Source organism: Rattus norvegicus, chromosome 6, assembly GCF_036323735.1.
Source record: "Rattus norvegicus strain BN/NHsdMcwi chromosome 6, GRCr8, whole genome shotgun sequence".
In the NCBI taxonomy this organism is placed as follows: Eukaryota; Metazoa; Chordata; class Mammalia; order Rodentia; family Muridae; genus Rattus; species Rattus norvegicus.
The window spans coordinates 56,591,585-56,604,841 of NC_086024.1; the positions used below are offsets into that span (position 1 = coordinate 56,591,585).

The 13,257-nt window shown below is 41.0% G+C and overlaps 1 protein-coding gene across 32 annotated transcripts in view; it reads right to left on the bottom strand.

The window, feature by feature from the left end:
• The window catches only part of Hdac9 (histone deacetylase 9), an 862,183-nt gene that overhangs the window by 102,113 nt on the left and 746,813 nt on the right, over positions 1 to 13,257 (bottom strand). For all 32 annotated transcript variants that reach the window (XM_063262499.1, XM_063262495.1, XM_063262482.1 and 29 more), the window contains 1 exon segment: positions 2,195 to 2,313. In XM_063262499.1, the coding sequence (XP_063118569.1) occupies positions 2,195 to 2,313 (119 nt within the window).

Below are 13,257 nucleotides of genomic sequence, written 5' to 3' on the forward strand. Positions count from 1 at the left end.
TGAGTAATTGTTAAATATTGATGACCTCAGGTGTGCCTGCTTCTGTTAGGTAATAAACACTGGCAGAGAAGCACATGTCTTCTTGAGCAGAAGAAGAGGAAAGCTAGAAGGTTCTATGTTCAAATTTATTTGGGAGCTAGAAAAGGAAAATGTACCCTATATAAATCCAGCTGTATTAGTAAATTCCAAGTGTTGAAGGCTTCATTGCTTCCTGTTTGAGAGAACTTGGGTCTGACGTCCTGAGGATGAAGTATAGGGAAGAGGTGGAGTTTTAAAAGGCGGGGCCTATAGAAGGCTTTTAGGTCACTGAAGACACACTCTTGAAAAGAATTATACCGGCTTTGTGCCTTCCATCCTTTTTTTTTTTTTTTTTTTTTGGAGCTGGGGACTGAACCCAGGGCCTTCTGCTTGCTAGGCAAGCGCTCTACCACTGAGCCAAATCCCCAACCTGCCTTCCATCCTTTCTGTCACTTTCAATGAGATAAACAGTTGTACTCTGCCACTTGTTTCCCCGCCATATGTACAGCTTCACCACGGGTTCCCAACAACAGTCCCAAGGACTACAACCTCAAACACTGTCACCTGAGACAAGCCTTCCCGACCTACTGTATAAGCTGTCTATCACGGCCATTTTATTACAGCAGTGAAAGCTGACTGGCACTAAAAAGGAAGTGTTAGAACCAGAAGAGACCACATTGCTGTTATTTTTTTATTCTACTTTTCAATGTGATATTGGAGATTTAAACTAATTTTTCAAAATTGAACACAATGATTAGTCCCTTCTATTTTTGAAAGATGGACATGTTAAACCCCCTCCACCTCATGGCAAGAATAAAAAAAGGACTCAAGGCCCAGCATTTTTCCTACTCCAGAGGGAGCTGTGTGGGTTTAATGAGAAGGGCCTCTTTCCATTATTTCTCTGTTTCTCTCCCTGTGTCTTGTATCATTTGAGTTTCTTTATTCAAAATAAACTAGTCAGCAGCCTTGCCTCAAATGAGGCTTATCTGCAACCGGAAGAATGGCTTTTATTTGAGGGAACCTCTGAGAGCAACATCACCAGAAGAACCCTAAAGATATTTAATACAAGAAAATGCCTCTGTATTCAATTTCAGCAAAGTTGTGCATTATCTATATTTTATTGTTTGCGCGGAGTTGCCTGCTTCAATATGCTTTCCATAGACAACAAGGCACCAAGAATCCTAGGTAAATAATGGAGGTTAAAAATAGCCACTACCTAACAATGTTACTGGAACAATTAGAGTGCAGAAATGCCCTCACATGAGCAGCCAGCTCAAAACAAAGGTTGGCATGGATCTCTGTCTTTGGCTCTTTTCAAATTAATATAGCACATTCACTCCAAGCTCGTCTCTCCCACTTAAAGCAGCTTGAGTTGTTTGAGTTGTTTGCCTTCCTTAACCCCTGCCCCCACCTCTGAAACATACCATACTGGATACCATCCACTGTGCAGTTTTACCGTGTTTTTCCTTGCGTAGTAGGTACACACGGTGCCAATGTATATTTCTATGCTTGGACTGTAGATGGGCTTTGCTTTTATAACAGAGCAAGACATTGTTCTTAAAGAAGATCCTTTCAAGCTAAGTTCCATGGTGCCATCGTCTTCAAATGAAATGAAACAGAAATTTGGTTTCGTTGTTGGGTAGCGGGCTGCTATGGAACGCAGCCAGAAAATTTGTCTCTGCAACCAGCAGAGGAGCAGCATTGACCCCGGAGACCCTTGGGATTGCTGAAGCACCACCAAGTCTGTATTTGAACCCGAACCGAACATCGTTGCCAAGTGTCTATTCCCACCCCATGTCCAATACACTAAAGGCAGCAACTGCGTTCTCCTCGCGAAAAGCTCAGTAGCTCCTCTAGACTTCGGAGTTCTCAGATCAGTAGACGTAACGTAAACGGAAGTCATACCATTTTAGTCTTTAAAAGAAAACTAAGACTCCTAAAATACATGAAGGTTCCGATATGCCTATCACGTCCACCATAGGAAACCATTTTGCTTTTCTTCAGTGAAAATTTCTCCAGAGACAAGAAACAGACAGAGCAAGAAATACCATGCCAATCACTTTCAAACGTCTCCCCCAAAGCTTACTGAACTCACGTAAAAGGTAGTATGCATCTTAAAGCTCTAAATGGTGTATGGCGTCATAGCATTTCATGAAGTCCTGAAAGAGATACTTGCATTTTGCTGTCACTTTGTAACCCCCTAGGGGAGGGGTGTGGCCTTCCAATGCATCAAATCCAGCAGAAACCAGGACCATGTCTGGATCAAACTCTCTGGCCACAGGCATCACGACAGTCCTGCACGGCGAAAAGGCAGCAGTCACTCAAGGGAAAGGTGGGTACCTGGAAACCCCGCTTTGTAAAAATGACTTGGCACAGCCTCAGTCCCTTCCCAGGAAAAGAAGTGGGGGAAAAGGCGAACTGGATTCAAAGTTTATCATTTCCTTTATATGTGAACACTGTTATTTTAGCGCCCCAATAGTTGTTTGCTTTCATGTTTTTTTTCTTTTTTTTTTTCATTTTTTTTTGTTCCAGACTGAAAAACACCACAGTCTGCAGGTATATTCTGAAGCCTGTCACAGCCCACGTACATCTGTAGCTATTTTATCCCATTGCCTATAAAAAAGGAAAACCTTCTTCTTCCAAAGGAGACTAATGTTTTACAGAGGAAAACTGAAGCTTTAGGGAGAGCCTCGCTTGCTCTAGTTAGGAAGAGATTGGTATAAATTTGAACTATAAATTTCTTTTGGGAAAAAGTTTGCTTTCCCAACTTTTAAAAAAAATATATTTTAAAATATTTGTCATGGTAGGGGGTGACTCTTACAAAGGAAAAACACAAAATTCCCTTAATAGGATCCAGATTATGACGTTAAAGCGAGTCCAAGGCCAGACACATGAGGAATGCAGCAGCCTTGTTGCGGGCTGCAGCCCCTGCTGGCCCCACTTAGAAACATCAGCACTCACCTCTCAGCCTCCTCAGGGCTCCGACCCTTCCCATCCCCGTTACTTTTGAGAGAAAATGATTGCAGGATCTCAGTTAAAAAAAAAAAAAGTTTACGAGGGCTTGAAGCTCAGAGTGCCATCATAAAAATTCAAATACCAAAGCCTATTTAACAAAACAAGGAAACGGCACACTACTATGGATTTTACCAGTAAGACGTCTGTCTGTGAGAAGTAACTGGAACACGTGTTCCAAGAATAAGCCTGAGGTAGTAGACTCATTAATTAGCTCTTTGATTATTTTTAGAAAAAAACACTTCAGAGTTTTGCCAACAATTACCTACCAGTTTTACATAAAGAAATTTTGATTGGATGTCCTAAGTGAGAAGCTGAAATTTAATAAAAGAATGATCTAAATGAAACTTATCTAGAGAGATATGTAAACTAACTCAACACTTTCTTTTCCTGTAAAGTCTTCTGCTAACCTACAAATGCTGGCCATCAATCAAGCTACCAAACAGCGGCTCTCAACAGCAGGAAAAATCAGCTCAGGCTGCATCATTCACTAACGAAACTACGTAAAAACTGTAGTCCTACTCACTAGGTATAATCTACTAATTTTTTCCAATAACGTTATGCATCTTTAGTGTGGATCCATGATCTGGTGAGGAGATACACGGTATTCTCTTCTTAAGCATCAATTCTGGTACAGTTTTCATGGATTATTGTGTATAACTATTCCCTGATGTCCGTGAGTAAAATGACCATGTGTTGTTGAGACATCGCAGGAAACCCTCTCAAAGAATCCAGATTATTTTCTCAAGTTCCTTCCTTTATTTCGGTGGGTACTAGACACTTTCTTAGCAAATAACCGGTCTGGCTTATTTGTGATACTGTCAACCCATTCTCCGTGCCAATCTTTCCGGATTCCCAAGCAAAGGGTTTTCAATCCAGCTCTGTCTTGGGGAACTAAATTCTCTGCAGGTGTATTCACTCCAAAATTAAGAAGATGTTGGAAAACGTGGTGGGGAAAACACATCCACGTTAGTTTTAGTTCTAAACTTGGCACAGCCTGGAGTCATCTGAGAGAGAAACCTTAACTGAGGAATTTCTTAGATCAGACACGGCCAGTGGGCATGACTCCGGGAAACTGTCTTGAACATTAATTGATGCAGGATGACCAGGCCACCATGGAAGTCACCATCCCTAGGCAAATGGTCATGGGGTTGAGCAAGCCAGCTGTCAAGTAGCATTCTTCCATAGTTGCTGCTGTACTCCCTTGGCCATGAATACTACATGAATACCCCAGCAAGCCTTCCCTGCAGTTCTTAACCTGACTTCATTCATCAGAGGGCATTGGCCTGAAAGCATAAGATGAAATGAAGCCTTCACGTTCCTTCGTCATGGTGTTTGTTACAGCAAAAGAAAGGGAAGTTGAATACCACGTTATCTGGTAGAATGTTCTATTTCAAAGTAGACATTCTTAATACTCTGGCTTCTCTTCGGAGCAATTCTTAGCCTTTAACAATGATACATTCTTAGAATTTTGTCCAGATGGAAACTGTTTGCCGAATGAACTAGCTATGTGTTTATGACTATAGAAAGTTTGTGTGATGTTCTGTTGCAAAATATTCTGCAAATTTTCTGTTAAACTAAAGAACTATATGGCAATGGCTGGTTACACACAGTGACATCAGCGACCTTTCCCTCATTGACTTCAACTAGTACACTTTGTCTACTTTGTTGCAAACACTGCCATGGCTAAAAACTATTCGATTTCAAATTCAATCTTAATTATTTTCCTGTTCTTGACATATATACTTCATTTGGCTATATCTCATAAACAGAACTAATATTCCCAGATCTCTTAATTTTAATAAATTAAACATTTTTATGTGCAGAAGTGCTTTGCCCACAGTATGTCTGTGCATCACTGTGCCTACTATCCACAGAGTATACAGAGGGAATTGGCGCCCATGGAACTAGAGTTCCAGATGATCGTTAGCCACAATGCTTATGCTGAGAATTTGGCCCATGTTCTCTAGAACAGCAGCTAGTGCTGATTCAGCCCTCTAACCCCATATTTGATATTTTTAAAGAGATATCACAGAATTTTTGAAGCTCTTCTAGTTATGTTGGCATGGATCTAGAATATCTACTACAGCTGTGTCCCCTTTCAAAACTCCTATTGAAATTAAATACCATTGTTAGAGCGTGGATCAGTGCCATTGATGTGGGAGTGGACTCCAGATGCACAAATGAGTTTACCAGATTTCCTCTCTGTCCTATGCCTATGTTGTATGTCCTTCCACCATGTTATGACACAGCATGGGAGCCCATACCAGAGGCCAACACCACAATCCTGGACTCTGTAGTCTCCATAAATATTTTCCAAATAAATCCATGTTCTGTATCAATAATAATAATCTGTTATAGCAACACAACTGAACTAAAGCATGCATGAAGGATGAAAGACAGTTCTAAAAACATGGAGTAGAAAAGGCAGAATAAATTTTCATGAACAAAAACCTCAAAGGCATTCACGAGGTTTGTTGTTAAAGAGAACAAGCAAGACCTATATGTCTGTTTGGGTTATCATACCCTTCCTAATAATCATAGCACCCAACAGCAAATATCTGACATTATAGAGCCAATGTTCTATTGCCAGTTTCCAATAAAAAGAAACAAAAGCAAAACAAAACATGGAGATTCTTGAGAAGTCATTGACTCCAGGACATTATCACCAAAAATATGATGTAGCCCTGTATGGTGGCCAGGGAGTTGTCAGAAAAGATGAGGGCGTGCTCAAGAGCAAATGGACTCAAGCAGAGAAGTCTGGGGTGGCTGAGGCTGGCACAAGTTCAGAAATAGAAAAAGTAATGCTAGCAGTGGATTATAAAATCAGATAAGGAGTCATGAGTTCATAGAACAACAGAGATGTAACTGAACAGAGAGGAAACAATGAGGAATGAACTATCAACTGACAAATGCCCAAGAATTCGAGAATTTAAGGAAAGGGGAAAAAATCACCATGAAAGATTTTTTTTAAAAAAGAACTAAAGTAAAAGATTCACAGATTCTATGCATTTTTTCATATTAGGGGATACAGAAGACACATGTAAAATATTAACTATTGTGAAAACTTCTGGATCTCTAATATTCTTTTAAAAATTAAGTATCAGATAAGAAATATTACTAGCTGAACAATGGGAATATTGTCAGCTAATTAACTTTTAATTTTTCTTTTAAAAACATTTGCTTTGTAGAAGAATGCAAATTGATCCATTCTTATTGCCCTATGCAAAGCTTAAGTGCAAGTGGATCAAGGACTTCCACATGAAACAAGATACACTCCAATTAATAGAAGAAAAAGTGGGGAAGAGTCTCGAACAAATGGGTACTGGGAAAATTTCCTGAACAGAACACCTATGGCTTGTGCTCTAAGATCAAGAATTGACAAATGGTATCTCATAAAACTGCAAAGCTTCTGTAAGGCAAAGACTACTGTCGTTAGGACAAAACTGCTACCAACAGATTGGGAAAAGATCTTTACCAATCCTACAACTGATAGAAGACTTATATCCAAAATATACAAAGAACTCAAGAAGTTAGACTCCAAAGAGCCAAATAACCCTATGAAAAATGGGGTACAGAGCTAAACAAAGAGTTCACAGCTGAGGAATATCGAATGGCTGAGAAGCACCTAAAGAAATTTTCAACATCCTTAGTCATCAAGGAAATAAATACAAATCAAAACAACCCTGAGATTCCACCTCACACCAGTCAGAATGGCTAAGATCAAAAACTCAGGTGACAGCAAATGCTGGCGAGGATGTGGAGAAAGAGGAACACTCCTCCATTGTTGGTGGGATTGCAAACTGGTACAACTTCTGTGGGAATCAGTCTGGAGATTCCTCAGAAAATTGGACATTGCACTACCTGAGGACCCAGCTATACCTCTCCTGGGCATATACCCAAAAGATGCTCCAACATACAACAAAGACACATGCTCCACTATGTTCATAGCAGCTTTATTTATAATATCCAGAAGCTGGAAAGATCCCAGATGTCCTTCACAGAGGAATGGATACAGAAAATGTGGTACATCTACACAATGGAATACTACTCAGCTATCAAAAACAATGAGTTCATGAAATTCATAGGCAAATGGATGGAACTAGAAAATATCATCCTGAGTGAGATAACCCAATCACAGAAAAACACACATGGTATGCACTCATTGATAAGTGGATATTAGCCCCAAATGCTTGAATTACCCTAGATGCACAGAACACATGAAACTCAAGAAGGATGACCAAAATGGGAATGTTTCACTCGTTCTTTAAAAGGGAAACAAAAATATTCATAAGAGGGGATAGGGAGCCAAAGTTTAGAGCAGAGACTGAAGGAAAGACCATTCAGAGCCTGCCCCACATGTGACCCATATATATCTACAGCCATCAAAACTAGATAAGATTGATGAAGCTAAGAAGTACAGGCTGACAGGAACCGGATATAGATCTCTCTTGAGAGACACAGCCAAAACATGTCAAACACAGAGGCAAATGCCAGTAGCAAACCACTGAATTGAGAATGGGACCCCCGTTGGAGGAATTAGAGAAAGGACTGAAAGAGCTGAAGGGGCTTGTGACCCTAAATGAACAACAATGCCAACCAACCAGAGCTTCCAGGGACTAAACCACTACCCAAAGACTAAACATGAACTGACCCTGGGCACCAACTGCATATGTAGCAGAGAATAGCCTTGTTGGGGCACCAGTGGAAAGGGGAGTCCTTGGCCCTGCCAAGTCTGGACTCCCCAGAGTAGGAGATTGTTAGGGGACTGGTAATGCAGGGGGTGAGAAGGGGAACACCCATATAGAAGGGGAGAGGGAGGGTTTAGTGTGCTGATGGACAGGAAACCGGGAAAGGGAATAACATTTGAAATGTAAATAAGAAATACCCAATTTAATAAAAATGGAAGAAAAAGATAAAAAGAAAATTTGCTTGTTTAGTTTACTTTTGTGTATAGGTGCTTGCAAGAGTTTGTGTGTTTGCCCTAAATGCCAAAGTAGTCTGTTGGAGCTACTGTTATTAAGTTACAGATTCTTGTGAATCACCATGCAGGCACTGATCACTCTCTTACTGACTGAGCCATCTCTCCACCCTAAAAAACAGATTTTTAAACAAAATTTGAGGGGAGGAAAATGGGAGGTATTTAGAAAAATGAGTTACAAAAGGAAACTACTGCCATAACTTGATATAGAAAAATTAGAGAAGAGATAAAAAATATTTGGCTCCAGGAAACACTCAGTAAAGAAATAGATACAGAGGAAGAAATGAGGCAGGACTGAGAACAAGACATTAAAGAAATATGATCCGGAAAGAACACTAAAAGATGTCCAAACATGATAATTGCTTTTCCTCTTGCTAATGGCCAGCATGATCATTCAGATGGTCTTAATGACCACCTGACACCTCTTAATGATATATCCTTAACGACAAGTGTTTATGGACAAAGTCTAAACTCATGTGGATGTCAATGACCTCATGTGGATGTTGGTGACCTCATGTGGATGCCAGTGACCTCATGTAGATTTTGGTGACCTCATGTAGACGTCAGTAATCTCATGAAGATGTTGGTGACCTCATGTGAATGTCTATGACTTCAAATACAGTCCTCTTTGTTTTGTCACTCAGACACTAGCCACTATATATATAGGTATAGATATAGATATAGATATAGATATAGATATAGATATAGATATAGAGATAGAGATAGAGATAGAGATAGAGATAGAGATAGAGATAGAGATAGAGAGATAGAGATAGAGATAGAGATAGAGATATAGATATAGATATAGATATAGAATATGTGTGTGTGAATATGTGAATGAAGGAGCTATGTGTCCACATTCTACACTTGATCTTAGACAAAAGGCTGAGAAGCAATTGTGTCCACATTCTAAACACAAAACAGAGAAAAGAATACCACTGGGAATATCTTCCCATGAGATTGGAGCAATGGATTCAGAGTATGTGCTATCTCAGAGTCAGACCTCTGGTATGAGTTCCTGTCTAGTCAATGCCAATCCATTGGCTACACTATCAGTGAGTCAGATGAAGCCCTGTCCTTCAGCTGAAGCTTGCTAATAGTTTACTATGACTCACAGTGCCATGTGTTGAGTGATGAGTGAAAGATACTACCCACTCACTTGATATGTACCCATGCAAGAAGAGAAGAGGAAAGCAGCAAGGAACATTGTTCTTGTTCTGCCTTTAGAGAGGAAATAGACTCAGCTCTGTAGCTTGAAAAAATTGTGTTGTATTTTTGTGTGTGTGTATGTGTGTATACATATATATGCATATATATATATACATGCATGTGTGAATGAGCATTAGCACATGACAGGTCCTACATGTGGGGGTAAGAGGACACCCTTGGGCTTCAATTCTCACCTTTTAACTTGTGTGATACAGGGTCTCCTTGTTGGTGTGTTCTTGCTGTGTATTACAGCCTTTATGGACTGAGAGGAACCTGCCCTATGCATCTGACTTCTATGTGTGACTGAGGATTCCAACTCAGGTCCCCATGTGCATCCCCATCCCAAGTGGTTTCACTCTGAGCCATTTCCCTGTCATGCAACTCAGATTTTCAAACATCTGAGTCCACAGACTTACTCCCCAATACTGCTTTATTCATTCACGAGTCACTTACTGAAGTCTCTTTTGTGGGACGCACTGGGACAGACAGGGGCTTGAAACAGGAAGGGATTGTGACTGTGCCCTTAAGGAGATTGTAGATTACACGAATCAAGAGAAAAATATAATGTCTTCTCAGTATTATAGATTAAGCCTCAAACACATACAATGTACCTACAGATACAGGAGACAGAGTAACCAGGAGGGGACAAAACAGCAGGACGAAAGCCCACCAGCAATGAAGGATGAGTGTGGACATTAGTGAAGAAGATCGACAGGAAACAACAAACAAAAGCTAAAACGAGGAAGTTGGGTCATCAGGGAGCATAGCACAACACAGATGTGGGCACACAGAGAGGCACGTGGAGCCTGATGCAAGAGCACTGGCTATGGAATACAGGGTAGCCATGGCAGGGGAAACTGAGGGCCAAGGGAATCCAGGCTCTGCGTGTTATGTGGGAAGAATGTGGCAGTGACTTGTGAGGCAGTCATAGCTCTATCTCCCTGAAAAATCGACTCCATTACTCCAAATCTCATGGAGGGTGATCCCCAATAGGGCTTCCTTTCCTGTGCTTTGCTCACTATCTGGACATGTGGTCTGTGTCTCCCTTTACTGACAGTACACTCCCACAGGAGCTCTTCATAAGCTGTTCATAACACCTTGAATGCATTTGATTTCATACAAACAACTAAGCATTCAATAAAAGCTAGGGTAAAACATAAATTACCCAGAAGGCCACAGGAATGACTGATGTGGATTTGGGCCTGGGTACATAGCCACTGACTGAAACTGCAGGTCATGGATATGGAAGGGCAGCTGCAGATAGAGGAGCAGGTGCAAATGCCCTGACTGGGGCTTGGAGGGACTCAGAGGACTAGAAGATGCATGTTTCTGGGGAACACAGAGCTAAAAGTACAAGACTATTAGATATGGTCAGAGTCAGTCACCTGGTAATGAAACCAGGGCAGGTGGGACATTGGAGGCTACTGAAATTAATTCATTATTATCATTATTATTATTATTATTATTATTATTATTTAATTTTCCTTTACAGTCCAGCTGCTACCCACCTCCTATTCTGCTCCCCGACCACTTCCTATCCCACAACTCGTCCTCCCAGTCTTCAAGAGGATATCCCTACTCCCCTCACCCCATCCCACCAAACCTCCCCACTCCTCTGAGGCCTCAAGTCTCTTGAGGGCTAGATGCATCTTCTCTCACTGAGGCCAGAACAGGCTGTCCTCTGCTCTATATGTGTCAGAGGCCTCATATCAGCCGGTGTATGCTGCCTGGTTGGTGGCTCAGTGTCTGAGAGATCTCGGGGGTCCAGGCTAGATGAGACTGCTGGTCTTCTTGTGGGGAATTTAATCCTTAATAAATGAAAAGACCCTGAAAGATTGGAGAGGGCTGTACCATGTGATTTATGTCACCTCAAACAATGGATTTCATTCCTATACATGACTGATTTCCAACAGCACAATATATTCATGCATAGGTGAATTACAGATGAAAGGTCAGGTCTACATTTTTCTGAATATGGAATTGTAGGTCATGGCTTGAAGGCATCAGATTATGAATTAGACATTCCCAAGTGATACAAGTTCTTCTGTTTTTTGTTTGTTTGTTTTTATTCTTACATAACAAAACACACTTTACATTATGTACAATTTTTTCATGTACCTATGTTTGTATAAGAAAGACAAGGAGCAACACTCCTCAGGAAAACTCTTCACGGTAGTCCACACTGAGAAAGGCAAAGAACAGCACTGCAGCGTAACCTGAAATATGCCTGAAATATCCCACTGTCTGCATCACCTTTGGACCACTGTGAAAACACTGAAAAAAACTAACGGGCCTCTGTGGGTAGGTCACTGAGCACACCCAACACAGCTGGTGCTCACAATCAGCCACACAAGCTCTGACTCGAGTCCTATATTTCTAATTACTTGTATTTTCTACCCAGTCCCAAAACAAACACATACACACATCCCTGCACAATCTCCCTAAACACACAGTCGGTACCTTCTCAAATACATCTGATACCTAACCTCCTCTCAATGCATACACACTCAACCCATGCACCCCAAAACATACACCCAACCACCCCTTCCACATATATACGCTTAACACACATTTTTCTTGCACAAACATACCCTTATTTATGTACTCAGCACACCAATTCCCAACAGATACCTACACAACACACACACTAAAGACGTACAGATGCCCAGTGTATAGACATACTCCCAACACCCCTAATCATCGCACCCCAAATGCTCCCCACTATAAGAATACCCCAACATAAACCTCCAACCCACAAACTCCTAGAGTATGTGTACATGCACGCACACATCACACACGTGGTTTTTTTTTTTTAATCCGTCAACTTGAACACTCAGGCTAGTGTTCTCTGTCTCAATTTTCTATCCTTGGCAACTCTTTTTCACTGTAACCAATGCATCAAGAAAGCTCAGTGTCTACACTTTGAAAACTCATCTGGAAACGTTCCCTCCCCCACCCCACCCTGCCCAGGACTATCAGTGTCCTCACCCTAAATGGAGTCAGAATCATTTTTCTGGTTCAGTTTACATGGCTCCCTCTACTTCGTGTGGAAAGCAGCTCGCCAGGGCAGCATATTTGGTCAGATCTCCATCATCCCCTTCAGGGCAAAACAAATTTTTAATGACCTACATGTCCCTGGACAGTGAGGCAGTCCAACGCAGCTTTGACTCTGTCTTCCTATTCTTTGCCAGGACACTAATCACAAATATGCCTGACTCACTCTGGCTAAAGGCGTGTTTTAACAGTCTAAATATTTTTTGTGGCAATATGCATTAAAAACCTTCCTTTTTAAGACTAAATATTATCCCACTGGATGTAAGGACTGTACTGTCTTTTTCATCTATCTATCTATCCATCCATCCATCTATCTATCTATCTATCTGTCTGTCTGTCTGTCTGTCTGTCTGTCTATCTATCCAAAAATAATTAAATTGCTTGCTATGAAGATCTGGGACTCTGTGCACTAGCAGTAAGAATCTGAAATGGTGCTGACACTTCTCTTCTAAGACTAACTGCTTTGTTTTACTTCTCTCTTCATACAACTCCCCTCCCCAAATGACACACTTTTTGTTTGTTTGTTTGTTTGTTCACTTGCTTGCTCGCTCGCTTGCTTGCTTACTTATATATGATGTCCATTATTAATGTTCTGGTGCCTTCCCTCACTGCAAGAACCTATTCATCAGAGGCAAATAGGCGATTCATTTTGACCAGAAGCCTGTTTAACATATATTTCATTCAACAAATAGTTGGTGAATGAAATCTCTGGAATGCCTTCTGTCTTGTTTGATTTCTTTTCTTCATTGATTTCAGCTGAAGTTTTCTTGATCCCTCACTCTTCCTCGGACAGGACATTTCAGAGATACATTTTCAATGACTAGTTCTATGAAGGTCATTGTCTCTTCTGGTGACTTCATTGGACACTGGCATTTGCTTTCAGTGTGAAAATCAGAAATGTAAAGTGCTACGGAGTCAAAGTCAGAATAGGAGTGACACCTGTCAGGATGCACAAGTGCTGCTTCTTCTCTTCATGTTGTCTA